The sequence below is a fragment of the Colletotrichum orchidophilum genome, assembly GCF_001831195.1.
Source record: "Colletotrichum orchidophilum strain IMI 309357 chromosome Unknown Scaffold_94.1, whole genome shotgun sequence".
NCBI lineage: Eukaryota > Fungi > Ascomycota > Sordariomycetes > Glomerellales > Glomerellaceae > Colletotrichum > Colletotrichum orchidophilum.
Window position 1 is genome coordinate 98587 of NW_019173050.1, and position 27982 is coordinate 126568.

Genomic DNA, 27982 nt, shown 5'->3' on the forward strand with positions numbered 1-27982 from the left:
AGGTCTCCTCTTCTCCCCATTGTCCAATCTTTTCTTCCTTGGCTTGGGTAAGAAAAGCCAATGTCGATGTTCCCCTTCCCCACAATTACTCTAGAAAACCGGGACTCTGTGTGATCTGTGCGTGATGTGAGGCCGATTCGCTCAAGAACCCTGAAAGGGAGATCCAGAAAATTGGCGACTGGGTCTTCCCCAGCTTTTCGTCCGGCGCCACCCGCAGACCCGATTCTTGACGACTGGGATCTTCCCTGAGGCTCCGCTGTGTTGCTGCAGTGCACCGCGCCGATGTCTCCGATGGAACGTGGTATTGGATCTTGGAGGGAGCAGACAGCTCCGAATTTGACGACCGCTGGCCCGAAGTGTGATCTCATGACGTTTGGAGGTGGTTTGCATCAAGATCTTTAATGACCAATGAGATAGTTTACGACCCATCTTTCTCCTCAGCAATTTGAGATGATGTCTGACTACTAGTTTTTGTGGCCGGGAGGCGAGAGCTACACCTCCTCCTCTCACGATGACTGTGTATTTGCGGCTTTGATTCATTCTCAGACGCCAGAGGTGAAATCCCATTACTTAGGTATTCGACGTTGCGCTTTGTAGGAACTTGACCGGGGGTTTGATTCGGGCTGCATTCACAAGAGACATGACCATGAGAGTAGTCACATTCCTTGTGTCTGGCGGGGTGGGAGAAGGCGACACATAGCAGAAGAGAACATAGCAGAGCCCAGAAACCCTTATCGGATCATGAAGAAAACGTGCCTCATGTCAACGCCGACTGTACTTCTGGATCAGACGGATTACTGGAACGTTACTTTTGGAGGGGCATTGGACAAAGGTCTCATGCAGACACGGTCTCCCTTCAAGAGGGAGTGGGGGAAAAAAGAATGATACAGGTAGCTAGGTTCATGACTCTTACTTTCCCCGTGGGGACATCAACGCCGCACCTTAAAAACCCCCCACATTATGGACATTCAGAGCCGAGCCGCAAGTTATCAATCACGTGAAGTGAGCGCGTTGGAAATTAGAGTCCGTTGCTATGTAAACGTGTTAACTCTCGGACCCGAGACCTCCCTCCGAAGATTTGAATGCAGGTCCTTGAGTCTTCATTTGACGTCAGGTCACGGCGGCCATAACAGGCCCAATGAGACGCCAGGGAACGGCGAAGAAGCGACAGTCACCCAGATCAAACGTGGGCAGATCAAGGTCGCCTGTGCCGTATCTGCAGAGTTCCACGAACCGAACATCTTGTCTACACCCTAAGACGATCATAATCCATTGACTCCCTGTCACATGCCGTAGCAGAAGACATCAAGATCGGCATCAAAGCCACGACGTCATCATGCCCCGGATGCAAGCCTTCACACCCGCGCATCGTCGGGGAAGTCGGAAGTCACCATCAGTTACAATTTCAATGTTCATTCCCTACATGCTCTCAAATCATTCCAAGCAAGACGTGGAAGGCTACCCGAGACAGGGGAAACGTTGACTATTGTCTTGCCGCACGTAGTGTACTCTAGCTGTATAACTCCCCAAGGACGGGTTGGACGCCCGGCGCCGATCAATTTGCAAGTAGGTAGACGAGTCTCCTTTTGATTCAATCTGAACTTCTATTCTGAACCAGCAGATATACGTTCGCGACATCCCCTATCCCAAACTCTCTAGACCTGGGCGGGCCGACGGCCGTCTCGAACCGGCACTGTACCGCGTCGCTTCTTCCGTATTGCCCCTCATTGGTGGGTAAATTAAATGCTCCAGGGGTGACCGCGGCAAGCGACCCCACTCGCTGAGAAGGCAAACAAAATCTTCAGTCTTGCCGTCTTGGGAAGTCTCGGGTCGATCGAACCAAAGGCGCATAACGGAAGCGAAATACGTGCCGGGCCATCGAGAAACAATTCCTCTCGCCGACATATCCGTGGTCGGATTTGAATTTAAGACGTCCAGACTCCAGAGCAGCCACCAATCACCGCGGCAATGTGTTTGGAAGCAATGGACGGTGTAGTTCCGAGGCCCGAAATGGATGTTTTTTTGGGACCAGGAGAGGGTTCACCCTCGCTCTCCTACACGTGGGGAGGTCGCAATGGGTGCCTCGCCAGTTCTGAGCCTCTAACTCTTTATTAACAAAGACAACAAGGCATCGTAATTTTGTGTTTTTCTGTTCAACGTCCAAGTTCTTGAGCTTGAATAAAGAGAATGTACTGCGAATACCTTGCAGAAACCGACTAAACGAAAACAATAAAGAAGACCAACAGGGTTAAAATAAAGCATAAATATGACTGAAGCCAGCAGATCCAGATCCCATGATTCAAACTCACTCAGTAAGAACAAGTAGCCGAAGTCATCATGTGTCAAGGTACTCAGACAACAATGTCATGCGGCCACACCATCCGCTCCCGCCCCAGGGACTGTGGCAAAGGCCGAGAGTGCGAGGGCGAGCGTTGGCAGTCCGCCTTCCTCGATGACAGCTGCGCCGCCTGCCACCGCCCAACGAGCTACCGCCAGATCCGTGCGCGGCACGAGGCCGAGCACGCCGTCCTGATGGGCGACTACATGCGAGCTGAGGCCGACGGTGACGAGGCCGGTATGCGGCGCCTCCGGCGTGATATGCTGGAGCACACGCGGCTACTGCGCCAGCTCAACTTTGCGGTGAGCTTGATTCGAGAAGAGCCATATGGCAATGTCAAGTGGCCCGCGATTAATGATGAGGATACCGGCAGTAGGTGTGAGAGGGATCTTGGAGGCGCGTCTGAATCAGAAAAAGTTGGATAAATTGCAAATCGGGTATAGATACAAACTCAAGATGCCTCCCAAAATATCGTTGCTCAGCCCAGATATTATCTCCCTACAACGACAGATTCTGAGCGAAAATTCTTCTTCCATCACCATAGCGGGGAATACTTCGGTAAAGCCCCGAGTCGGACATCGCTTGGGCCGATAAACTGCGCAACATCCCATGCCGAAGGCATGTAAGGCATCTGATTCGGAGAGTCCTGCCGAGTCTGACCAGGATTGCCTTTCTGCGCTTGCACCTCCTTCTTCGCCTGGGTAAACTCCTTGACCCTTGTTGTGCCCAACTTGCCGGCCCTTCTCTTGTCTGTAGGACAGCGCAGCAGAGGAACCTGGATCACGGCTGAAAATATGTCCCTCACCTTCTGTTCCGGTTGATTATGTCGCTTTGCCACCTCCTGAAATGGGAACATGTTTAGGCAGGTGTCAGCGATATCGACAATGATGTGTTTGGTAGCCGGCTGGGTGTCGATAAGTCTATTTTTCTGGGGTTTCGAGATAGCAGTCGCTGGTTTGGCCGGTTGGGCGGTCGGCTGTTGTGCGGCAAATGCTTGTGCTTGCGGTACTGGAGAAGGGGGTCCAAGATGGAACATATGTCCCGCTGGCTGTTGAGCAGGAAGTGTGGGGCCAAGATGTGGTTGTTGCGAGTGGACAGCAAAGTGACCAGCTGGTCCAGCCATTAAAGATTGTTGTAAGAGTGGGTTATAGATGGCTCCAGCCATCGCGTTGTGATACGGATTGAGTCCTAGGAGGTGTGTCCAAGGTTGCTGAATAGAAGACGGCGGGAGGGGGGTCTGACTGGTTGTGGATGCCTTTGTGCCGTTTGTCAGGCCTGAGTTGGCCGCCATGCTGGCTGCCTGTTGCCTCAACCTCACCTCCACACACTGACGGCAGGGCCCCTTCGCTCCTGACGCAGGGCGATCAGCGCATGCCCCAGTCTGGTTATCCGAAGTGCCATGTATGGTGCTGTAAATCTCAGAAGTCAACGGGCTTGAAACATTTGTGGTTTGGTGCGTATGGGTATGAAAAGGGAAGGGAAAATCGTTGATCTTGGAACTGTGAAGATCTGCCTGCTGGTCCAAGAGATCGCGGGTGGTATTCTTCGACTCCACCTCAGCACAAGGATAGGTCAACATCGGCCCAGATTCAGCGGTTTGGTGCGGGATGGTTTTGCCGTCTGCTACTGATGCGGGCACAGAGTTGGTATTCCCCTGGTCAGTGACGCCAGCTAGAGCGGGAGCTGTTGGCGCTGAGGGTACATCCTTTGCAGTCTCAGTGTGGTTCTCGGTCTCTGGTTGAAACTGACTCGGCGTACCTTGTTCTCCTGACACTTGCGCTTGATATAAATGAGATGAGGCCATAAGCGACGGGACCGGTCCGGGAAAATCAGCCACAGTTTCGTTGGTTCCGCTCATAATACTAGGTGCAGGTCCATGACTGTTCTCAATCCCAAGCACCGAAGGCGAAATAGGTTCTGGGAGCGATTTGGGCGACACTGGCGGCGAGCTCTGTTCTCCAGTACACGGTGAAGTCCAGAATGACTCCGAGTGACAGGACCTCTCTGGAGTCGGCATTGAGCAGCCTCTCATCGGGTCCACATCCGGCAAACGGGCCGTGGGCGAGTGATCGACCATCCCCGTGCTTCCCCGTCTTTCCGGCTGAGAGGTCGGCTTGGCGGCTTCGGATGTCTGATGGCTGATGGGAACGGGTCGCCCCAAGGCCGGTGATTTTGTAGTGGAATGTTGCGTGACCGGCTGATAGTCGTCAATCCTTCTCTTCTTGACGGGATTGGAGGATACAAATTGGACGTCGTCATCCTCTCGTTTCGCTGGTATAACAGGTCGTGGGTATGGTGCAAGCCCTGTTGAATAGGCAGGGGGAAACATGCCTGAGTAATGGTGCGAGCTGTCCATATCGACGATAGAGAGAGAGAGAGAGAGAGAGAGAGAGAGACAGAAGGCGGTAAAGGGAGAAATGGAGTCGTCTTGCAGATGCGGGAGCGGGAGCGGATGCAACATCGACGAGATGGAGAAACGAGACCAGCTGATAAGAACGGCCAAGCATCCATATTTGAACCCTATGCCAACCAACAACAGCTTTGCTGAGTACATGTTGGAATGACGGGGAGCTGAGCACGCCAATTACAGTGAACCATGAACGGCAAAGAAGGAAGCCAAGAGAAGAGTGTTGGCACGTTTGCACGGTTTGCCTTTGAGCCATTTCCCTTTGGTACGGTGGGATCCAGCCTGATGTACCTAGCAGAAAGAAGAGGGAAATCACAACGTTTTGCGTACTGTGACAAGCACCTTGATGCCACTTTTCTCGGGGCCAGGATGCAGATTGCCACTTGGCAGGGAGGGCGGCATGGGGTGTCCAGGTGAGTATTTTGGTCCAAAAAGGTGTGCATAGTTGCCAGCGTCGCCATCAATGCTGCCCATTGCTGAAAGAGAAAATCCGGTCTCCTGCTTGTCTGTAGAGTTACAGGCTTGGACAATGAAAGGGTTCTGATCTGAGGCACTTGCTCTCTTGTGCAGCGATAGACTCATCTCGTGTCTCTGTGGGCTTATCAAAGCAGGGGTCGATGGTGCTGACTGTGGTGCTGACTATGGTGCTCTGCACATCACGGGACACAACTGGGCCCGGTCTAACTACCAGGGGGGATTTTTGCCTCACTATATATCTGAACGGGAGAGCAAAATCGGAATGGGAAATGCTCATTCAATTCAAGAGATGGTGTTGATGAAGAGCAGTAAGGTACATGGCAATGGATGGAAATGAGCACCAGAAGAAAGTTGTGCCCCACCATAGCTTCGAGCTGCTTTGTCATGATTGGCCATAGATGGAGCAAGTCAGCATGTGGCTTGACTGCTGGCTCAGCCCCTTGCCGTGCTTATCCTGCCCGCCTGTCTGTGGCCCGTGACTTCCCCACATCGCGGGGCAGCCAGCCTCAAGACAGCTTCACCTCCACTCTCTAGCCATTCGTACCTACCTTGCCAACGTGCCTATCTTACCCATCTCCAACTGCACGTGCAGCAGCAATAGCAAACACCTCCGACGTCAACCCGAATACCACTTATCGATAGCTCCTCTCTCCAGAGATTGTTTCCTACAACTTCTCACATGGTCTCAACAATCGGGTAGAAAATCCCACATACTGCGGCGACGGCCAGAGAATCGTCAGCCATGGCTTCCTCCGATGTGAATCCGCTCATTTCGAACCAGAAGTCCTCGGAGCTTCAGGCCATTCTCCACCCTCTCGTCCTCCTCACCATCTCCGACTACATAACTCGCCACACTCTGCGCTCGCAGCCGGGACCCATTGTCGGTGCCCTCCTGGGCCAGCAGAATGGTCGCGAAATTACCGTTGAACATGCGTTTGATTGTCATACAAGACCGGTACCAGAGGTGGAAGGGGGATACCTACTGGATTCAGAGCGCTTCGGTGCAAGATTAGAGCAGAGTAAGCCCAACTGACCCTCATTTCTTTGCGTGCTCGGTGGACTGAAATCCCCCAAGTGAAGACAGTCCACAAGGACCGAAGCTTAGACTTGGTTGGCTGGTACACTCTCCTCGCCGTCACTGGCCCGACACCCACCATCCTCCCGATTCACAATCAGCTCCTCTCCGAATTCAACGAGTCGGCCCTCCTCCTTGGATTCCATCCCGAGGAAGTCTTTACTCACTCCGTGGGCGGCAAGCTACCCATGACCATCTACGAGTCCAACTATGAGGTTGACGACCCGAGAGCTGCCGAGGCAGAAGGCGAGGACAAGAAGATGGATGACGGCGAATCCAAGCTCAAGCTACGCTTCCGCGAGCTGCCCTATACTGTTGAGACTGGCGAGGCTGAGATGATCAGCATGGACCATGTTGTGCGCGGTGCTGGCAACGCGACTGCCATTGAGGCTCCGAAGGAGACTGCCAAGCCCAAGGTCCAGCTCGTCGAGTCGGGCGGCAAACGCCGCGCCGTCGTGGCCGACAGTAAAGACGGCGATACCTCTGCAGAGGTTCAGCTGTCCCCAGAAGAGGAAGAGATGGTGGCCGCCCTCACGGCCAAGGCGAACGCCGTCAAGATGCTTCAGGGTCGGATCCGCCTCATCACAACCTACCTCGAACACCTTTCTGGCGCGGAACAATCCGCTGCTGCCGCCACGCCTCCAGGTGCGCAAACAACACCATCTCACACCATCCTCCGCCAGATCCAGGCTCTCGTGAACCGGCTGGATCTCGTCGTCCCCTCCGATACGGAAGGCTTCGAAAAGGAGGTGCTCTGCGAGGAGAACGAGGTCGCCATCACGTCGCGTCTCAACGACCTTATGCAGAGTATTAGCGGCATGCGGGATCTAGGCAAGAAGTTCAGCATCGCCGAGTCCGCACGTGGCAGGAATCGCGGTGCGGCGCCGGCTGATTTCGCCGGCTACGGCCCTTCTGGCTTCAACCTCCCGGGTGCAGGAGACATCATGATGTAGAGGGAACAGTGCCTGGGCAGCGAATGAAGGGTCTTTTGGGGGGTGGTTGCGCATCATCATCAGCCTATCTGGGAATCATGGAGAGGCGTTTCGGGCATAATGTAGATATGACGACACGTGCGAGGAGCATAAATGCTCCAAAAAGAAATCACAAACAACTCTAGTCCAGACACACAGCTTTTACCCTTGAAACTACTTACAGCTCCATGAATGAATTCTTGTAAGACTAGTTTAGGGGACGAACGTGAACCAGTCGTTGCCAGATTGCCCAGGGTGAATGCTGCCTTCTGGGCCTCTAGGCATTTAAAGCCATGGTTTCACGGCACGCAACAGAAACATACTAGCTATAACTAGTTGCATTATTCTTCCCCAGGAAACTTTTCAAACTATCCCTTTCTTGCTTCAACCTGCCAATTCTGCTCTTGTTTTTATGTATTCCTGATGAAAACTCTAGGGAAAAGAAGTGAGATCAATAGAACTATTCCAATCCTCTGCTTCACCTGTTGCTCAAAAGCTAAAAGTAACTAAGCCCAAAATTTTTTGCAAAACCCTTCTGCCCTCTAGGTATCAACTTCGTCATCATAACCACTCGCTAAAACTTTCCAACGCTTGCTTTCTACCCCTTGTTCCCTCCAAAGAAAGTAGAGGAACGGAATCTAACTTGAATGTCTATTATTGGAAAAAGAAAGGTGTAATTGCCAAAAAAAAAAAAAAAGCTAGCTATTGCGCATGAAGAGAGAGAAAGGGGCCCCCCACTCATAATTCAGGCCTCAATAACAACCTTGAGCACGAGCTTCCCCTCATCATCGCATGTCCGACTCGCCAGCTCAAAAGCTTTTGACGCGTTGTGGAGACCCTTGAACCGGTGCGTGACCATGTCGTCGAGGGGCGGGAGCCCCGCGTTGCCCTTGGCGCAGAGCAGACGGACGCCCGTTGGATAGGTATTGGCGTACCGAAAGATGCCCAGGATATCAATCTCCCTCAGGTGTGCGACAGAAAGGGGGAGAGTCTGTACGGGGGTGCCCATGCCCACCATGATCACTTTCCCGCCGGGCCTCGTGGCGTATAGGCTGGTATGCATGCAGACCTCCTTTCCGGTGCACTCAAACGTGACGTCGACACCGTCGTCCTCGGCGTCCGAATCAAGCTCTTCTGGCACCTTGGTGAGTGCGAGGATCTCTGCGGCCAGCGACTTGGCACCGTCGAATTTGCTCTGAACGCTCTGGACTGAGAAGATACTCGCCGGGGTCATGACGCCTGGGTCTGCTGGGGTGGAGGTTCCCGAGTTGGTGTTGACGATGTGGCCGTGGGTGGCGAAGCCCTTCTCGACTGCGTAGTTGACGCGGCCGGCATCAACATCGGTGATGGTGACTTCGGAACACCCAGCCTGGCGCGCCATGGCAGCTGTCAGAAGCCCGACGGTTCCTGCTCCAATGACCAAGGCTGTCGAGCCAGGCTCCGGCGCGGCTCTGTTGACAGCGTGAATGGCAACGGAAAGCGGCTCAAGGAGAGCAGCCGCCTCGTAGGAGACGTGGTCGGGGATCTTGTGGCACCATGCCGCAGGGTGGTTGATCCGTTCTTGTAGAGTTCCCTGGTAATGGGGCACACTCTTGGCGCTGGACCTAAATTTCATCTTCTTGCAGAGGTTGTATCTTCCTTTACGACAGATGGTGCATTGACCACAAGGAACGCCGACCTCGAGAGCGACGCGGTCGCCAAGTTTGAAGCCCGTCACCTGGGGCCCTATGGAAACAACTTCTCCCGATGACTCGTGGCCTAGTGAGAGAGGGTGGCAGGCGCAGAGGTCGCCGTTGGCGAACTTCTTGTAGTAGCTGACATCAGACCCGCAGATACCAGTCCGCTTGATGGCAATTTGCAGCTCCCCGGCGGCCGGGTCTTCTATGCTTCTCGTTTCCTACGAGTGTCGTTAGGATTAACTTGTAGAAGGCGGGGCGGCTTTGACGTTCGGGTGTAGGGAAGCAATAGGATCAACGTGGGGGACTGTGTGACAAAGCCCACATTCTCCACGGCACAATCCATGACCCCAAGAAGTTGTACTTACCAATCGCAAGTCCCGCGGGCCATACAAGACAGACGCAGTGACCGAAGAAGACTTTGACTTGTAGACGGGTAGGTGCATTGGTGCGATCTCACCCGTTGCAACTGGGGCCATGATGAAGCTGTATGACGCCGGCGGCGTGGGGTGAAGCGTGGGATGTTGGGTTAGGGTGTCAAAGGGGGCTTGGCCGAACTTCCTAATAGGGAGCGCTCGATCAGTGGGATTGGCCCAAGTGCCGGATGAGGGGTGCCGACAACCAAAGGTGCTAAGAACACGAGGGCGAGGGTCCTGGGAATGAGGAGGGGACCAGCGCGGGGTGTCTCGAGGAATGATAGGTTCGCTTTGGTATTTGGAGTTTGGGGGTAACGGGGCCACGAGGTAAGAGACAGGGGATTTCGCGGGTGAAGACCAGGCTAAAACGATTCCCGTGCGAAGACTGAGGTGGGCAGATATATGCTCACTTGGCAGAATGAAAGATAACCGGAAGAGCAGGAGACTGCGATAGAGGGAATTTGAAGAAACTTTGGCGCGAAGGGGCCGTTGCCCCCCCACCCCTTAAGTAGGCTTGCGTGCTTGCCCGGCCCTGGACTCAACGTTCTGGTGAATGATGCTCATGGTGGTGTCAATCAGTGATAAACAAAAGTTGCAAGGGCTATCTTGAGTGAATGGGGAGACGGATGGACAATGGGCCTTGAGCATGCCTATCGAAGGCGACCATGATGGGGAGAGTTGGCCAAGGTCGCCCAACCAAACATCGACCAGTTATCGGAGCCAAGCTAAGAGCTTCGTACATGTAATCTCGGGAAACCATATGCAAGAGGCATCTAGCGACGGAGCCACCTCACGGTTCGGCAGCACAAACCTTGGCCGGTATTGTACTGGCTTGCGAGGCCAAGAGATGAAAGGGATACCGCGCAGTACATGGTTTGGCAATGAACAAAGCAGGTTGGGCCATGAGGTGTCCGCATTTGGGCAGCAGCTGTACGCACTGGGCGTGACATCGTCGAGGCATTGGTTGACGATGCCGGACTGGTGGAAAGGGGGAGGGCGGATGGAAGAAACTTTTCGCCTGTTGCGGTGACTAGGCAGGGCCCTGTTGTGCCACTTCCGAAACTCTCCAAGCATGGCACAGATGGAGGGGCCTAGCGAACAAATGGGGAGCTAGCGGCTGGTGATGGGACGGCCTGGATGGCATCAGTGCGGTGACAGATATCGGCATGCATGGGCTCCAACATGATAGCCATGGACGTAGTGCCTCGCCTGCATATGTCGCAGATTGCGGTGACGGACTATTCATGTCTCGGGTTGCTGAGCTATTCGGTTGGTAGAGGGAGCGAGGACGAAGACATGACGATGGCGAATCGCGAGGGGAAAAGTAGGTATTCACGGTATTGCCTCTGTCGTCTCAGTAGAACGGCCACATGCGAGGACTGGGATATTGAGCCAAGTGGACAGTTAAGGTATAGTCGGCGAGGTACCCGGGAGTGAGGGCCCGGAACAGAATGGACCTGAACAGGGATAAACGAGAGGGGTAGGGAGGGGGAGAGCCGGGAGGGGGGCAGTCGTTGCAACGGGGATGCATGGCTGTTGATGGAGGGGGGAAATGAGGAGGTGTGCTGGACAAGGTAGATGCCGTGGGCAATACCGTGATCTGGCTAGCAAGGGTTGCGAGGGGGAGATGGGATGTACGGGACAATCGCGGATGAATTGCGACAGATGATGGACAATCGAGCCCAAGATGAGGCGATGAATGTCCTGGTGAATGAGCGAGAGTTGCAGGAAGAATGGATACGGGGATAGACGGTGAGAGAGAGAGAGGACCAGGGCAGGCCACCGACGGAGAAGCGACGTAGTTGGCTAGTCGAGGTTCGAATTCCACACGGGATTCGCAACGAAGCAACGATTCGTGGCCCTCATTGAATGCGTTGAATCCTCCCAAAGGGGCAGTCGGATGCTCGGCTGTCGAAGAGTTGAGCACGTCTTTGTGGCCAATGGAGCGAGCAGTTCCATCGACATGGGCTCCGTGCAGTTTGACTGAACAAAGAGCTAAGGTAACGAAGGACTGAGTGATATGACGGCTCGGCGTTTGGGATTCGAGTATACGTAACGTGGAGACTATTGCCAGGAGGGTGGATCATGGCTTGATGATGGAGGCAGAAGGAAGTGTACGAAGCAAGGTAAGGTAGGCTCGGTTGGAGAAGCCAAATGACTGAATTTTTAAGGTTTCCCCCCTTGCCTCTCGCGATCCTTGATTGCCTACACATTGCCTACATAGTGGTATTCGTACGTGCTTGCCGTTTTCCGTCTAAGGTACGGATAATTTTGCGTTATAGGAAGAAAGAGCAGGTTCGGATAAGGCACCGTCTTAATTTCCTTAACATTCCATAATCATAAAACAGTTCGGATGGCGGGTTGCCAAGGCAGGGGGGGCTTCCCTGTCTGCGTGATTCCTCTGCTGTATCCATGCCGTACCGCTCGAATTCATCTGTCCATCACCTCTGGCTTTACTCGACGACACGTTCATGCCATTTTGCCAAGTCTCTCGTCCTGAAATGGAACGAATCGGCATCTTCGCAGACTTGAGCTTCTTTCCCTCCGTGTCCGCTCACGGCGCTGGATAGCTTTTGCCTCCTGCATCGCATCTTCATGGCTTAGGTATCCTATCAACCAGCTGTCGGATACGTTCGAGAATTGGAGCCACCCATCCGTCGTCACCCTCTTAGCTGGAGGTTGTGCGGTGCGGCACGGCTGAACTCCATCTACCCTGTCCTGGCCAGCGGTGGCGCACATCCCGTTCGTTCCGCGGAATGAGGACGCTGGCGGTCGTCGACAGCGTTCATCCGTCCGAGCTAATAACGAATCGTCACGGTTCACGATATCGGATCATGTCCTCTGTCGATCGCTTGAGACGAACAGAAAGTCGTCGCCAGAAATATATTGCCAAGTATATTCCGTTGACCAGCTGCTCTCCTCCCCCATGGAAGTAGGAGTTTCGGTTTCGCGCCTTGGTCCAGCTTTGGGAAGCCTGCTTAACGCCAAGTCTCTTCACAGAGCTCAAATTCTCAACCTGAGCTGCGCGCTGCACGTCAGGGCCCGCTGTGATGGCTTGCCCACAAGGTCCCTGGCCGCGGCGGATGGCCCCCGTTGATTCCTCTGAGGGGACATGGAACGACCGCCCCATCTCTTTGGCCCCGGCTCAGTGAATGGGCCCCTACCTTACCTACCCTCATCCTTGCAAGAATGACTTTTCGCAACAGACGACGGCCCAAGAGAGCGAAGCCAAGGTCCTCAACGGCCGAACCAGATCATGTCGGAAGCGATGGGTCCTCCAATAACCTTACCCTTCGTGAAACTGGCCCAAACAAGATGTTCACGTCGTGCCGCCCTCGATGCCAGAAATCGGCTCTCAACTTCAGGTTTAATCTTAGCAGGTTCGCTGCAATTCGTCTTTCGAACAGAATGTTTACACCAGTGTAGATAGTAGGTGCCACCACAGCTCCTCTCTTCCGACTTCCGCCAGCACTTCCGCCTGCACTTCCGCCTGCACGAACCTGGTCGAGACATTGGGCCCAAGGTTTCCAGAGAGCGGACCGACGGACGGTATGCGCCAACACTGCATCTGCACCTCCATTTTACCGGTCCTATAGTAGGGCGCTGCGAGTGACCCGTCCTGGAACCAGCCCTTGTAAGTCTCTGAAAGCCCACTACTCCATCTCATGGGTGGCCTTACCTCATCCTGATCCGCAAATTTTGACGCATCCGCGCGCGCAAGACCCTGCTGGGGATTCTGTCGCTGCAGTTGTCTGCCGAGTATGAGCCCTCCCCGCAGCAAGGATGTAGTTTGGGCCTCCTGACGATGCTGGTGTTGTGCCTTGGGCACGCCGCCTTGCTTCAACATCCGGCAGGGGCACAGGGAAGCATCTACAAAACATGGGTTGACATTGAACAGTTTGCCGACGATGCAAGGGTACTATGTCGAAAAATAGACCCTAATTAAATCCGGCCCGGCCAAAAATGCAATGGCCGTTGCATAAGATCGCTCGAAATCACTCCATTTCGAAGTTGGTGCCGCTCGCAAGCATCTTCGTTCGTAGACGCGGACGCTGCCACCTTGAATAGCAAGGACCAACGAGGTACATCAATGCCATCTTCTGCGCTCTGCAGAAGTCTCACTAACCGTCAAACCTGTTAGATGGAGTTAAGCGCCACTTGTGCTTTTCAATCAATATTTCTGTCGACAACACCAGCATAGACCACGCCCACGCTGATCACTGACGCTCACAAGATATTTCAAGGGACACCCACTACTCTACTCATTCCCAAACGAGTGATCTCCAAGTGCACTATTACACGGACAGCTTGAGCAGATAACGCAACTCTCAAGACGGCAAGATATGCTTCTCTTCCGTCCAATGGACGCGGGATGAATCAGGAGCTGGTGTGTGTGACGACTCAGTCAGTGGTCAACATCGACCGTATCAAGCATATCCGACAGCGCAAGCTGCGTGGACATCCCATTCGCATATATTCTTAAACAAAAATTGGAGACGATTATCCAATTCGGAGAACCCTGCATTGCATGCTCACGCAATCGGAACGCATGGCATCACCCAGGACCCCTGCAATGGATAGTGGAGCTCTTCGTCCTGTCTGCTAGAGAAGAAGCCATGCGGCAAGGCTTGACCTGGCTCTCTGTGATGGGCATGCAGTCCCCCTCTCGGTATACGACAGTAGATTGAAGACGCCCGTCACGTCATCTATTTGGACAGTGTTCGTAAAATAATGCACCCGAAGACGAACGTAGACAGCTTCCCGGACGAAGCATTCGTCAAGTCTCTGATATCAGAAATGACCGACAGCGACTATGAGCAGTACGATTCAAGGGATTACCGCCCTGTCTGCCAATGAAAAACACACTTGTAGAATCAACACCGTGTTCCTCTGATCCGCAAGTGAACAAGTCATCACAGCAACGGCGATGGTCCCTTGCCAGCGGCTAGTAGAACCCATTCCATTACCGGCGATTTTTCTCCTTGCTTCAGCTTCAAGGCAGACGTTTAGCCATTAACGCCTGCCGAAGTAGTTGCCGAGTAAAACCCCTGCGTCCTGACGGCTAATGGTTTGGATTGAATTTTCGTATCCTGAAAGCCGAATTAGACGACTGGGGAAGTATAGCATAATACGACCTCACCAGGCCGCAAAGTCTTTCCGCAGGTACATCATTTGCCTAGGTATGTCAGCGAGGGATCTACCGGATCTCTGGAATCGAGTGGAACACTGCTCGCATCGCTCACACGGATGCCAGATAGATTGGAAAGAGAAAACTGGCTGACGCCTGGTTCCGAACCCGACGCTGACGGCGTCTGGTAAGCCACGCGACTTTCGAGAGAGTTTGAGTGAAAAAGGAGAATAACGTACGTGCGTGCCTAGGAAGGCTGACAACACGGAAACGCTGCGTCTTCTGGGGAGGGGTAGAGCAGTACCGGCGCCAGCACGAGCTGAAAAACAATGTAGGAACGATACCCCAATCATATGCATTGAACCTTCTCGGCGTACTTTTTTAGAGTTTCAACGGTCTACTACTCTACATGTGGATACAACTGGCCGAGGCGGTGATGGTACGACACATCCAAGACATTTCTCAGACCGCTGGAAAGAGCTTCATCCGTCAATCTGGGATTCTTAATACCAGACGGTGATTCGTTCGCTAACAAGCAATTCAAGGAGAAAACCTGGCACTGGCCCAAGAAAACTTTCTAGACAGGTATATAAGGGGGAAAATATGAGGAAGAGGAAAGAAAAGTAAAGCACAGTAAAAGCCATATAGACACCAGCAGAAGCACATGTATTGGTCTACGAATAGACATCTCATTTGAATCACCTTACCTGCAGTCGCGCATGAATGATTGATCAATTATATCAACGGGGGCATGTGAATCTTGCCCCCTTTCAAGTGAGGAATTGACATGTGCATTCCGCCATCTGGCCTCCAACAAGCAGGAGCAGCAGGAGCAGCAGCAGTCACCTACTCTACTACAACCGAGTCCGCGTCCGCATCCACATGCACCGTAGTCCCCCCGGTCCTACACGGCCTACCTTGACTCACACCTCACCGCCAATCGATCAAAACCAAGCCAAGCCGACACAACAACAATGTTTCCTAGGACCAAAACAATGGCAGACACACACAGGGGCCTGAATCCGGGATGAGTGAGGGGAGAGGAAGGGAGAGGGGAACACAGCATCTGCCGCGCATGTCGCAGCGAGAGGACAGGCTGGTACACTCTTGTTTTTCGCCCCCCCTTCTCTGCTTCTCTCATATACTTTTTTTCTTCTTGCTGTGAGCACTACCTACGAGGTGGATGCCAACGATGCAGGAGCGGGGAGAAGCGACTGGGAGTCGGCAAAAAGTTAGTACGCAAATACAACATTCGTCTGGCGCAGTTCAATCGTGGGCAGTTCCGGGGGGTTGGACGGGATGAGATGGAAGACGCTGCAGCAAATGCACTTCATCATTCTATCTCCCTCCCTCCCTCCCTCCCTCCTCACTTGCGTCACAACTCTCTGCACTGGACCTTTTTCCAGCCTACCTTACCTTAGGGTGTCTTAAGGTAGAGGGACGTTCCACCACGTTCCGCCACCGGCACACATGCGCCGAGTCGGCCACTTCAAAGCTCATGGTAATGTTGTCGTTCTTGTTGTCGTCTAGGTCAAACTACACATTCATGAGGTGGGAACAAACCCTGCTCACCCGGGAACGTTCTCTCTCTCACAGGCAGCAGGCGAGTCAAGTCAGTCCCTAGTGCAGCAAGAGTCAAGCGCAGGAAGGAAGAGAAAAGAATTACGAAGAAAAAAAAGGCAAGGCTCATACATTGGGAATCTATGTGTATGGGAGCACAAACAGGACGGATACAACATTACACATCATGCGAGCCTTTGGAAAAGTGCCTGCCCCAAAGCCCCCCATACAAAAGGTCTCGGTCCAAGGCCCCCCTTCCTCCCTGCTAGGGCGGCTTCGCCTATCACCTGCACCTCGCAAACAAAACCATGGCGTCGTTTCGATCAGAAAGTGCTGGTCGCCAATCGGCTTGCCGCGTTTCTGGCATCCACTCGGTCTTCGTCGTCCTCCTCTGCCACACCGGACAGGCTCGCCCGGCCGCCCGCTGCGCCGAGGCCCTTGTTCTGCCCTGCACCTTGACCGTCGTCGCCCTCGCCGTCCTCGGGGACGCCCATAAGACTGCCAGACACGCTGCGGTTAAGCGTGTCAGTGCGTCGTGGAACACCGCTCCATGCATCACCCTTGGGACCTTGGCTGGCTGCCACGCTGGCCCTTCTAACGGGAGGGTGAGCCTCGCGTCCGAGTCGACTCAGACCGCCAGATGCGTCAATGGCGCGTATGTCTGGTCTCACGCTTTCTAGGACGGCGAGGGCACGTCGTTCCGCCTCAATCTCGCGAATGACATATTCTCTGATGCTGAGCCGAAGATCCGCTGCAGTTCTTGCGAACCACTTTCGGCGCTCCTGTACGAGATTTTGCGTAACACGAGTTGTCTTTTGGTACAGGTAGGTCTCGTTCTGACGGGCGTCATCAAGGGCTGTGATGGCCTCATCAACCTTCTCGCGTCTGACATTTGAGCTCGCCTTCAGACGATCGGCGGCATTGAGCTTGCTACGTGTGCTCTCCTGTGCCTGGAGGAATTCGCGGATCAAAATTTGACGATTTGTAAGTGACTCCTTGACAACAAATGAGTCCTGGGAGTGATACTGGAAAGGATCACCAATAGTGGTGGCTTCCGCGGTGGCTTGCGCAGCATGATAGTCACCGACCGTTTGTACGATCTTGCCCAACTTACGATAGGCGTTGGCGAGACCTTGATGGGGCTCTTGGATATGCATGGAGCCGAGCTTGACGCCAAAGTCGGATTCAGCCAATCCCAGACCTGGGTGATATCAGTCCGGCGAACGCGGTGTATTATCGGGATGTTGACGTGGACTTACCTCGACGAGACTTGACGAGCTTATCGACTTTGTGGCCGGCATCCATTGTTCCAAGGTAGAAGAGCTTTACAATCGGCCGAGCCTCCTGGAGCTCCGGAGTGTCGTCCGGCGGGGGGGCAAACTGCTTCAGAATCTTTCTGCGCACGCCCGTCGCCGGCTGCTTCATCTTCACCATGGGGCTGTACCCAAAATCGCTCTCCACGAAGAGCACCATCTCGTCGTCCCTCATGAGGACTTCATTGCTACACACGTAGTTGAACCACCGTTGTAATAAGGCCTTGACGCGGGCTTCGTCCTCGTCCGTGCCAGCACCAGCCGACGTCACGGCGGGCGGCACGGTAGGTACCAGGCATTCGGGGTTCGCAGAGATCAGGTGCTCCGCAAGCTTGACGAATTCCGAATGGAAGCGGCGTACGTCGCGGTACTGAGTGGTGCGGAATCTCGGGAGGTTGGTCTGTGGTCTGTTAGATATTCACTTTCCATCGCATGACGGCGAGAGGGGTTACTGCTTACATGGACATCGAATCGCAAGATGGGGTCCTTCTTCCCAGTGCGCTCAAGACCAGTAATCTTGGCCTGCAGCCTCAACTGAGGCTGCTGAGGCTTGCGCGGCTGTTCTTGACGAGCCTGGCCACCCGCGACCGCGGGTCCTCCTTGCTCTTGAGACTTTTGAGGCAGCTCAGGTCCCGGACCATCGCCGCTGGACCGGGCCTCTGAGCCTATTTCGGTCCTCGACCCCTGTGTTTCCACCTCGGTCGCCGACTGGGTGCTGCTCGCGGTGTCCGGTCGTCTGTACTGCTCGCCGCCGAAGCCTTCCTGATGATCCTGCGGGGTAGCGATGCCAGGGCTCGGTGAGTAGCGGAAGGGGGAGCCGGAAGGGTCGCCGCCGGGGTCAGCACCGAGAGACGAGAAGTTGGTCTGGTTGGGCCGGGGCGAGGAGCCCGGGGAGTTACCCCAGGGCGATGCGCCGCTCTCTTCGTGAATGGAAGCGCTGTAGTCCATGGTTGCGGCAGCGTGCTTGTCGTTGTCCGTCGTCGTCTGCCAAGGGTGCGTTCGATGATGTCGTCGGGTTGCGTGGACGGATCACAACTGGCCGACAAAGCCGATGCGGGGAAGAGGGAAAGGGTGTAGATGGTTATTTGGAGATTCGTCACGTAAGCCCATCCATTGACCAGTGTTGAAAGGCACAATACTTGTCGTGGGCCGGGCGAGAGTGGTCCAGGTGGGTAGATGATGGTCCGTATAATCGCTCTCGTGTCGTTCGCGAGCTGAGCGGGATGCGAACGTGATGTCCAGAGGGCCGGGGAACCTTTTCTCCACGCAGCTGCCTTGAATTGGTTCGTAGCCACGGGCTGAGTTCAAAGCCTCAGGTACGCCGGAAAGCCTACCTAAAGCCCGCGAAGCAGGACGTGGGGACGCTAAGCCGAAGCGGAGGATAAGTGGGGCTGCGCTGGCCACAACCTGGGAGAAGAAGCTCGGGCCAACCCAAGCCTCCAGTTGTTTTCGGCCGGGTTGTGTCTCGACTTGCAAGAGTGACGACACACGCGCGACAGACATCGCGCCTAACTTACCCTGACAGCTCTCAGCTTCGACCAATAAGGGCATCGGATTCTCAGTGGCCTCGAAACCTCGACGCTCTTCTCAGGCTCGCGACAACGATTATTTGGTGCTGGCTTGACCCTTTTCGAGGCGCGAAACTCCCAAAGCGACGACAGATCGAGGGCGCAAATCATGGCGCATATGGCCAACACTCTGGCCACGGCCGAGCAGCTCTACAAGCGCAATTCCTTCAGCTCACTGCCTGCCGATCTACAGGATGTCATATTCTACGCCACGCAGTGTTTGACACAAGCCGCCGGTGTTCTGCTCGATTTGCCGCAGTCGACAACCGCACAGGCAAATGTTTTACTGGCGCGGTACTGGCTCGTCGAGTCGCCAATGGCGGGTGAATTCAGCGTGAGTCGCAATCCATTGACGCTCTACAGAATCAGGTCAACTAACAAGGAGTGTCTCTCCCATCCAGGATGTCTCCGCCGCAGCCCTCTACCTAGTCTCCAAAATGGGATCCTTGCCACGCTCGACGCGAGACGTCTCAAACATATACGCCTACCTCCTCTCCCCGGCCTCCTCGCTGTTCCGCGGCGAGCCACCAGACCCCAAGCGCGCCCGCCCGGACCCGACGACGTACTACCAGACGGACGGCGAGTACGCCGCCTTCCAGACGCGGATGCTGGCGGCCGAGGCGCGGATTCTCTGGGCGCTGGGCTTCGACACGGCCGTTGCGCTGCCGCACGCATTGGCGGTGACGTACCTCCAGGCGCTGGATTTTGTCGGGAAGCCCAAGGGCAACATGGCGGGGCGGGTGGTTGCGCACCTCAACACGGCGCTGCTGAGCCCGCAGATGCTGTACCTGACGCACCAGCCCAACGCGCTCGCGACGGCGGCGGTGTACATTGCGGCTAGAGAGGCAGGGGCCAAGATGCCCGAGGTGGCGTGGTGGGAGGTTTTCGATGTCGAGCGGGAGGAGCTGGGGTTTCTCGTGGTGGGCATGAGGAGTCTCGAGGGATGGGTTAAGGGGGTCAAGGAGACTGGGATGCTTACCGGTGGGATGATCATGAGGGATGGGATCGAGAGAGAAGCGAGGAGGCGGGCTGGAGAGGGAGACGAAGAAGACGAGATCATGGCGCTGATGGATCAGAAGGCTGCATAGGAGTTGAGGGCTGTACAGTGCTGAACTGTTGGCGGCCCCGAGAAGAGAAGATTGATACCCAAACAAAAATCTGATGTAACGCGTCTTCTTTCGATCAATATCTTGGCTCAACTCAAGCGTGACTTGATGGTGTTGAGGGTGGACAAAGTGCCTTACTAATTGGCAGTAGACGGTCATTGTAGAAACTTTTCATACGCAGGTTGATGAGCTGAGAAGCTTCTGTCTCGGAGCCTAGATTAAACTACGGTAGTTATCAAGTCTTCTTACTAATATTCCAAGCTTAAATCGTAGCTGGCAGGCGACTGAAACTAACAGGTAGGTATCAATACTTCTCTGACAGAGAGTAGGGCTTCTAGTGTGTGGATAAGGTGGCATTTTCTTTAATTACTACCTTTAAACCAGCAATATTTGGCTTACAATGCACACATTGATCGTTTTGCTAGGATATGTTCCTAAGGGATCTTCTACCTACCTAGTGGAAATAAACTGTAGATAGTTTCTTAATCACAAGGAATGAGAGATCCTGATAACAAACTAGGAAGGCGCTCGCCAAATAAGCTATGACTGACGGTCATCATCCTGCCTTCCCCCAATGATAGACAAACCCCCTTATCCAACTCCTAAAACTACCACTTCCTTCCCGCTTTCTCTTTTCCTCACCCCCCTCCCACTTCTCACGCCACCAACCCCATCACCATTCGTAACAACCAAGCAAAACCACCTTCGCTCACAATGGCCAACATCACCGAGCTCGCCCAGATCACCAATCAGACCATCGACGGCATCGAACCTCGCCTGGCTCTACCGCATCTTGGATTTATACTTTGGCGGGCAGATCTTCGACTTCGTCTCCTTCCTCGTCAAGTTCGCTTGGGTCAAGATCATCGCGGTCTACCGCCTCTACAAAGCCAAGACCAAGCTCGCCGAGCGCGGAAAAAAATATTAGTGAGTTACTTTTACTTCCTGTTGCCCTCAATTTTTTTTTGGGGGTATATACCCCCCTCCACCCCTTTACTTTCATGCCAACTTCTGTGACCTGCCTGCTCTCATTCAATCAGTCCTCGATCCTCACCAAGAATTCCATCCTATGTCCTTTTATGCGCTTCCCTTCATATGAATTAGAAACATGAAACGGGGGTAAACAATTAAGTGACATCAAAAACCCACACACCAGAAAAAGTCATCGCCTGAGTACATCATGTGGCTGAGCTTCCGCCGCCGGCGAAAAGCTTCTGCGTTTGTGAGAAATAGCTTTTCCAAGGATGTTTCCAACGATGATGGCAAAGGTCTTTTCTTGCAAATGGCGCAGCGAGGCTCTTTGCCTCGGTTGCCTGAATTTTCGAGCATGTTTAGAGGCCTAGGTGCTTGACTTCCTGTAATGAGGCAAAGACGGTGCCTGGACACTGGATTGGGTGGATGGGGATTGCCTTGGGGACTTGTAGATCACCAACACGGCTTCTGCAAACGCCTCATAATAGCTGGTGTTGATATGAACAAGGAGGGGAGGCGTGAAGGCCCAATGATGTTCATAAGAAATCGCTATTTTGTGCCATGACAAATTGAGACAACCTAAGATGTGTCTCTGCCCTGAATGACCCGTTTCCATACCATGTGCGCCAGATCTAGATCCCTTTAGTGCCGGGTATTGCCCATATGACCCCATCCAAGCCTAGTAAAACCAACCAACTCCGTTTCGTTTTGCGTCGCTAGACATTCTTTCCAAGCCCACGCCGCTCTCGACACTTTTTCCCACTCTGGCTCTTCTGCTCTCGGCCTTGAGAGCTACTAGCTGGGCTTTCATAGCCGTCCCGCCATGACTTCCTTCTTGAAGATGCGGACGTCCCAAACATCGTAAAAGTGGACGCCTTCGACAGTTTCCAGCTTGGTGTTCGCCACTATATCGGTGTCTTCGTCGTCACTGTCGCTATCCGTCTCCCATCCCGGCATAGGCAAAGGTGGAAAAACACCCGGAGCACCCGAGCCAGTAGAGGTGCCTGGGCCACCAAAAGCTCCAAAGGAAGAACCAGCAGGCTTCTTTCCCTTCTTGTTTCTCTTCTCTTCGGCTTTGGCGGCTGGTGTCTGCGGCGGTGGGCGGATAATGCGCTCAACCCGGTCATCATCGATCGAGATCCACTCGAGTTTCATGTTAGGGTGGTGGCTTAGGTTATCGACGAGGAATTTCCGCGTCTCGCGCATAACCCAGACGCAAGTATCGTCGTTCCTGAACGAGATAACGTTCAAAGCTCGGAGGTTGGCCAGCCCTCCAAGGTGTTGCATGAAAGTGTGCTAGGATGTTGGTCAGCTTAGAACATGATCAGACACATCTCAAGACGGCTTACCATGGCGCGAATACCAAGCGCGGCCGCAAGCTCTTCGAGTTGTTTTCCGCGGTTGCAGATTAGCAGCATGGCCTTTTCGTCTACATCCCACGCCATTGTAGCATCGTTCTTGATCATCAGCCGAGTCAGGGTCGGCATATGCTTCTTGAGAACAAGACGGCGGATCTGGTCCATGATGACATTTGTCTTGGGCGCGAAGCTCTCCGGCTTGTATTTGGCTGATCGCTCAAGCATGAACAATTCTGTGATTTGCTCCAGTTGTGATGCAAATGTCAGGAAAGAGATGGAAACGTTGTCTGTGAAGATCTTGCGCAGAGGGAGCGGCTGTGCCTTGTTTTCCTTGGCAAGCATGGTCCAAATGGGAGCTTGACTGCCAACATTTAGCAATGTCAGCCTTTTCAACACTCGCACGTCAATGGCTGCTTTGAATACAGAGGCCTTGACTGGGATCAGGTGGACACTGAAAGATCGCAGGGCGACGCCTCTTGTAGACCGGATATATTCGCTGATTTTCTCGTCCTCGCTGTGTGCCGTCGTGGCTATGCCATGGACTTGCTTCTCCACGTCACGGATTTCAGCTTCAGTCGCATTCAACTCAGTCCTGACATTTTCGATATCGCGGTAGAATCCTTGCAACTGATTCTCGGCATATCGAATGTGGTCCCGGTCGAATGCAGTAGTAGTAGTTCGCAAGTCCTCTAGCTTCTCTTGGAGACTAGTGGCTTCGGATAGCAGGTGCTGTAGACGAAGAACAAGTGTTTCAAAGTTTGCCTTTTGAGCTTCCAACGCGGCCTTGGCTCTCACCGTGGTATGTGATTCTGATATGGGTTCTTGGCGCGAAGCGATTGCCGAAGTCGTCTCGGGAGCAGCTGTAGGCTGCTCCTGATTCTGTTCGATCTTACCATCCGACTGCTCCTCAGCCTCGTCGGCAGCCATGGGCTCTTCCACATTGATGTCCTCGGGGTTGGAATCGGCCCCCGTGGTCGCCTTGGATTTACTGCTGATATCTCCACCGGCAGCAGAAGCACCGCAAACCTCGACAGTAGTAGCCGGCTGAGTGCCAGTGTTCACCGTGGAAGTCGCAGCAGCGGTTGATGATCCTTCGCCAGCGGAAGTCCCCGATTCAGCTTCTGTCGTCTTGTCTTTCGCCTTTGTGGCTGCTTCAGCCGCCGTTTTCGCCTCCTCTGCTTCGAGATATCTCCGGCTAGCCTTCTCAATCATCTCTAGAATCTCTTGCTTTGATCCGTCATCCGCATCACCATCCGCCACGCTTGCCATGAGTTTACTGGAGACCTCCCGCAGTCTGCTCATGAAGGCCTCGGCAGGTGAGCCGGCCTCTTGGGTATGAGTAGGTGTATCGATCTTTGCTTTTCCTTTGAGGCTCTTGCGATGCTGTGCCTTCTTTACGAGGAATGGTTCCACGTCAAAGATCCTACCCAAAACCGACTCCTGGCTTTTCCTCTCCTCTTGCGCGCGGAATGCTTTTGCGGGCCCACTCGCCTCATCCCAGCCGGGCGCCGATGGCAGGGGAACAACTTCAAACTCGTCGTCCTGGTCCGAATCGTCAGGATCGGTATCCGGAGGCGGCTTCCGAGATTGCAAAGCGAGATAGGCAGAGAAGGATAATTTCAGTTTCGTCAAGGTGGACGCCGAATTGCGTACACATGACTTGATCTCCGCAATGGTGTCCAAGGTATCGATGTCGAGAACAACCAAGGAATTCAGCTTTCGGAACCCACCCAGCGTTGCGGGGTCGTTGGCGGCTACCCTACGCCTATTTCTGGGCGTAGGCTTCAATGCGGGAGGCAGCGGAGGGTGGGAACCGAGTGAAGAAGGGTTGTACGGCGGCGGGACATTCAACGACATACTTGCGAAGGGAGGAGGAGGCGCCGAGACCGCCGAAAATACCGGCAACGGATCCCAATGACCTTGAGTCGATGTAGGCGGCGGCAAATTCGTCGAATACGGTAGTGGAGGAGGGATCTCGAAGAGGGAAGGCCCGGCTTGCATTCGAACGTGTAGGTTCTTGAGGGTCGCAATCTGATGTAACGCCTTGTACACCGGCCGGCTGAGCTCGACTCGGATGTTCCACCTTGTGTTGGACCTGTCAGTGACGAGGATGTGGAATTGGAGGCATGTCCCACGTACCTGAAGGTCTCGAGTGACTTGGCATTCTTGAGGGTCAGGGACAGCAGTGTATTCATGAACTTGCCGCAGCTGGCGCTATACAAGTACGGTTTATAGGCAGCCTCGGCCTTGTCGCCAGCACTAAGAGTGTCGAGGGAGATGTCCCTGAGATGCTGGGCATAGTCGTATTCACTCGACACGAAGGTTTCGAGGCCACCGGCGAGGCTGTCGATGGGTGAATCGAAGGATGGATCATCTTCGTCAGGAAAGACGATGTGGAAATTGCGGTACAACTGAGCGGCAGCGAGTTCGCGGAAGTGTCTGGAGACGAGAGAGAGGCAAATCAGGTCGCTTTGGGAGCACTAGAAGGGGTCAGTTGCCTTGCGACATGACATATTGGCGCATGGAGGACGTACATGGCTGAAAATGTCCTTTTGGGTTTCGGGAGGAAGGTCGAGGAAGCTGAGTCGTTTGGTTGCGGGCTCGGAGGCCGAAGCCGTAGCCTTGTCGCAAGACTGGGCTGAATCCATCGTGGGCAAAGTGTGGCGCATAGGAAGGGGAGGACGCCAACTCGGTTCGCGATGGGTGGAACTTTAGATGTTCGGCGGAAGCGCAGTGGAAAGGATGGCAGCGACTGGAATTAAATGTGATTTGAAAGAGAAACAAGCGAGTTGGAGAAAATGAACAGAAAGAAGCAACGGCTCTGCGTCTGTCCTTGACCTCACGTTGGGTAAGGTATCGGGCCTGCCTTGCGTTGGGGAGGGCGAAGAGACAGACACCCTTGGAGACATGGAGACAACGAACGACGGAGAATGGCAATGGAAGTGGAGGAACTTGGGAAGGCAAGGCGCGGGCGTCAACGGGCAGGGGCAGACCGTTGCGACTTGCAGGAGGGGAGGAGGGGCGTCTCCGGAGGCGGAGGGTGCAGCGGCCAACGTCACGGTCGAGGCGAGAGGTGACGGGCAGGAGAGGACTCGTTCTTACGACCTGACCTTTGCGGCTTGCCAGCCAGCCAGCCAACCAGCCAGCGAACGATGCGCCCGCCCTCGGCCCACCGTCAGCGCAAAGGGATGGCTCCGAGGTGGTTAGCAAGCACTGGCACTAGCACTGGCACTGGCACTGGCAGAAAAGATGAGGTGCATTACACCTTGGAACCTGCAGATGGTCAATGACCTCCCCGGGGTCCTTTCCCTGTGCACGGGGCGGGAGGTCGCAGCCACTCTCCAATGGCGGGCGAGCAGCTTCCCTCAGGTAGAATCTCGACGGATGGGTACACTACGAATACAGCAGCGTACCTACTGTCCTGACTTAAGGGAAGGCAAGGTACCTAAGGCAGGTTCGCCATCTTCTCAGGCGCTTCGCTGGTTGACGAGTGGGAGAAAAAGGGGTTAGCGTCTCGCCTACCATCCTGGCATTCGAGGACCAGCGCGGCACCGTCACCCGTGGACCTCGAGGATGGCTCGCAGCACGCGGAGCCCACAGCACTCTACCTTAATCCGGCTCCACCTCCATGCCGTTGCAACTCCCGTTCAGAGTCACCGTCCCGGTCTTTCACCTCGCAGCTTCTTTGAAGAGTCTCCACTGCTTGTATCCATACCTTATGTACGGATACAAATACCTACCTTATCTTACACAGACTTTATTCGTCCCTCACATCTAACGACGGGCCTCTCCTCCCCACGAACGTGCTCCAGTGTTCCAGCTTTCGTCTTCTATTTCTGCGTCACCCGCAGGACAACTCTGAAAGACGACTGTCCGCTGTGTGCGGTATGCTCGTCGCATACAATGCCGACTGCTCTGCGCGAACCGATTGTATCAAACTCATGCCCTGGTCTTTACAGCTTGGGAGAGCCTCTTGCTCTGCATCTGCCCGGCTTCCTAACTTTGGCCAATGAGACGGTCATTCGGCCATCATCTCACACGCAGACAATGGAAGACTTTTGGCGAACTTGCAGGGATGTCACCTGAGGTAGACATGCTCATCGACAGGATCTTGATTGAATAACTCATAGTCTTAGGACGAGATCAGACGGCTACTTCACTTGAAGTCGTGGCTCTAGTATTCTTGTCTAAATATGTGTGGCAGAAGTGTCTCCCTCATGCACACATGGAGACATCCCACTGCAGATACAAGCAGAGGTTGAGAGAGACCCTGTGAATGTGTTCTTGGCTACTGTAAGTTTACGGCAGCTTAGGTACGTTTGCCGTCTGCTAAGGTAGTGTCGCATTTCCGCGGTAGACATGGTTCTTTACGGGGCGCAATGACGCCCATGTGGAGAAGGAGGACAACCGGGAACCATCAATCCTTTGGGTACTCACTTTTTCTCAGTCGCTGCTTGCAGCTACCCGGAATTTGACTATGAAACGGCCTTTTCAACGGCATGTCTCCCAGACGCCCCTTTCTGGAAACCCTCCAGCAGCATCTCTATTCATAGATGCTCATGATAGTAGCAAAGAATCCAACACCAGGCAGCCGTCATTCGAGACATTTGGAGCGCTAGGCATGGCGCAAGCCGGCAAGCATGAGGCGACGATCGGCCTTAGCGCATCCGCTCCCAAGGGGAAATCCCCACATTGTCCCACTAGGAAGGCACCAAGGCTGGGCTGTGCCGACTGATCCAGGCCTGTCGTGCCCGTATCCGTAGGTATGGATAGTTCGTACAGACGAGGCCGGACCAACAAGGTACAAACGGATACTGGGCTGGGCAAAGTATAGTAGGTACAGATAAATCCCCGTTTTTTAGACAAGAGTTGCAATTTTCAGACGGGGCCAGGCATGGATGATGGATGAGAGTGACCGTGCCTGGCGTCCCCATGCTCCTTTGTCTTTCCAATGATCCATCCTCTCTATTTTAAATCAAGCAGATACCCATCCATCGCCCCCTCCCTCAACCCCTTGCAACCTTACTTTCTGGTCAGAGTTTGCCCACTTGTGCTCTTTGCAAAGTCACATACCCATCCGTATAGTTACTTCGTCGTGCGACCAACCCTCGAGTTCGACTTTGGCGGCTTGGCCCGGGTCCTGCAAACCTTGTTGGGGCCTCACACCTTTCCTTCCCTCCAGTTGCCCCTCGTTCCTCCTCCTCCTCCTCCTCCTCCTCCTCCACCTCTTCATCGATTTGTCCTTCGTATCTGCTCCTCCTCCTCCTGTCCACTCTTCTTCCCGTTCCCTGTCACGGCTAAGCTTCTCGCGTCCCGCCCCTGCCAGTCTCCGACGTCCGAGCCCGGTGGGCCTATCACACGGCCCCGATCCTGTTGCCTGCCTGGCCTTCACTGCCTGAGGCGACCTTGCGTTCCCTTCCTCGCCTTGTTTGCAACGGCAATCAACCCGAAGGCTGACAGCATCGCCACAATCCAACCTGTCTCTGTCACTCCCCCCCCACCCAATTTTGTATCATCACCAACACCAGCTGGGCACACAGGTACGGATACTCTGCACACGTGTTGATGGTCGAGCCATCAATCAGCCAGTCCTTCGCTTGATTAGCATTCGTTTCCG

General features: G+C 54.2%; 9 protein-coding genes across 9 annotated transcripts; 4 read left to right on the forward strand and 5 right to left on the reverse strand.

Moving 5' to 3' along the window:
* Positions 1 to 2361: 2361 nt before the first annotated feature.
* On the forward strand, positions 2362 to 2763 carry CORC01_09954 (uncharacterized protein; the record flags this gene model as incomplete). Its single annotated transcript, XM_022621583.1, has 1 exon — positions 2362 to 2763. The coding sequence occupies one exon, from the start codon at positions 2362 to 2364 to the stop codon at positions 2761 to 2763; it is 402 nt and encodes a 133-aa protein (XP_022471899.1).
* Positions 2764 to 2873: 110 nt separating this feature from the next.
* CORC01_09955 (uncharacterized protein) lies at positions 2874 to 4694 on the reverse strand (the record flags this gene model as incomplete). The annotated part of the gene is made up of 1 exon (XM_022621584.1): positions 2874 to 4694. One exon carries the CDS (start codon positions 4692 to 4694, stop codon positions 2874 to 2876), a length of 1821 nt encoding a protein of 606 aa, XP_022471900.1.
* Positions 4695 to 5964: 1270 nt separating this feature from the next.
* Positions 5965 to 7250, forward strand: CORC01_09956 (signalosome subunit; the record flags this gene model as incomplete). Its single annotated transcript, XM_022621585.1, has 2 exons — positions 5965 to 6241; positions 6298 to 7250. The coding sequence occupies 2 exons, from the start codon at positions 5965 to 5967 to the stop codon at positions 7248 to 7250; spliced, it is 1230 nt and encodes a 409-aa protein (XP_022471901.1).
* A 763-nt stretch (positions 7251 to 8013) lies between these two features.
* Positions 8014 to 9423, reverse strand: CORC01_09957 (alcohol dehydrogenase GroES-like domain-containing protein; the record flags this gene model as incomplete). The annotated part of the gene is made up of 2 exons (XM_022621586.1): positions 8014 to 9165; positions 9313 to 9423. 2 exons carry the CDS (start codon positions 9421 to 9423, stop codon positions 8014 to 8016), a joined length of 1263 nt encoding a protein of 420 aa, XP_022471902.1.
* A 3349-nt stretch (positions 9424 to 12772) lies between these two features.
* Positions 12773 to 13207, reverse strand: CORC01_09958 (uncharacterized protein; the record flags this gene model as incomplete). The annotated part of the gene is made up of 1 exon (XM_022621587.1): positions 12773 to 13207. One exon carries the CDS (start codon positions 13205 to 13207, stop codon positions 12773 to 12775), a length of 435 nt encoding a protein of 144 aa, XP_022471903.1.
* A 3164-nt stretch (positions 13208 to 16371) lies between these two features.
* On the reverse strand, positions 16372 to 18309 carry CORC01_09959 (PX domain-containing protein; the record flags this gene model as incomplete). The annotated part of the gene is made up of 3 exons (XM_022621588.1): positions 16372 to 17249; positions 17308 to 17761; positions 17821 to 18309. The coding sequence occupies 3 exons, from the start codon at positions 18307 to 18309 to the stop codon at positions 16372 to 16374; spliced, it is 1821 nt and encodes a 606-aa protein (XP_022471904.1).
* A 729-nt stretch (positions 18310 to 19038) lies between these two features.
* CORC01_09960 (cyclin domain-containing protein) lies at positions 19039 to 20017 on the forward strand (the record flags this gene model as incomplete). Its single annotated transcript, XM_022621589.1, has 2 exons — positions 19039 to 19263; positions 19331 to 20017. 2 exons carry the CDS (start codon positions 19039 to 19041, stop codon positions 20015 to 20017), a joined length of 912 nt encoding a protein of 303 aa, XP_022471905.1.
* A 1797-nt stretch (positions 20018 to 21814) lies between these two features.
* On the reverse strand, positions 21815 to 25034 carry CORC01_09961 (F-box domain-containing protein; the record flags this gene model as incomplete). The annotated part of the gene is made up of 4 exons (XM_022621590.1): positions 21815 to 22303; positions 22357 to 24448; positions 24505 to 24845; positions 24900 to 25034. 4 exons carry the CDS (start codon positions 25032 to 25034, stop codon positions 21815 to 21817), a joined length of 3057 nt encoding a protein of 1018 aa, XP_022471906.1.
* Positions 25035 to 25272: 238 nt separating this feature from the next.
* Positions 25273 to 25572, forward strand: CORC01_09962 (uncharacterized protein; the record flags this gene model as incomplete). Its single annotated transcript, XM_022621591.1, has 1 exon — positions 25273 to 25572. One exon carries the CDS (start codon positions 25273 to 25275, stop codon positions 25570 to 25572), a length of 300 nt encoding a protein of 99 aa, XP_022471907.1.
* Between the last annotated feature and the right edge of the window lie 2410 nt (positions 25573 to 27982).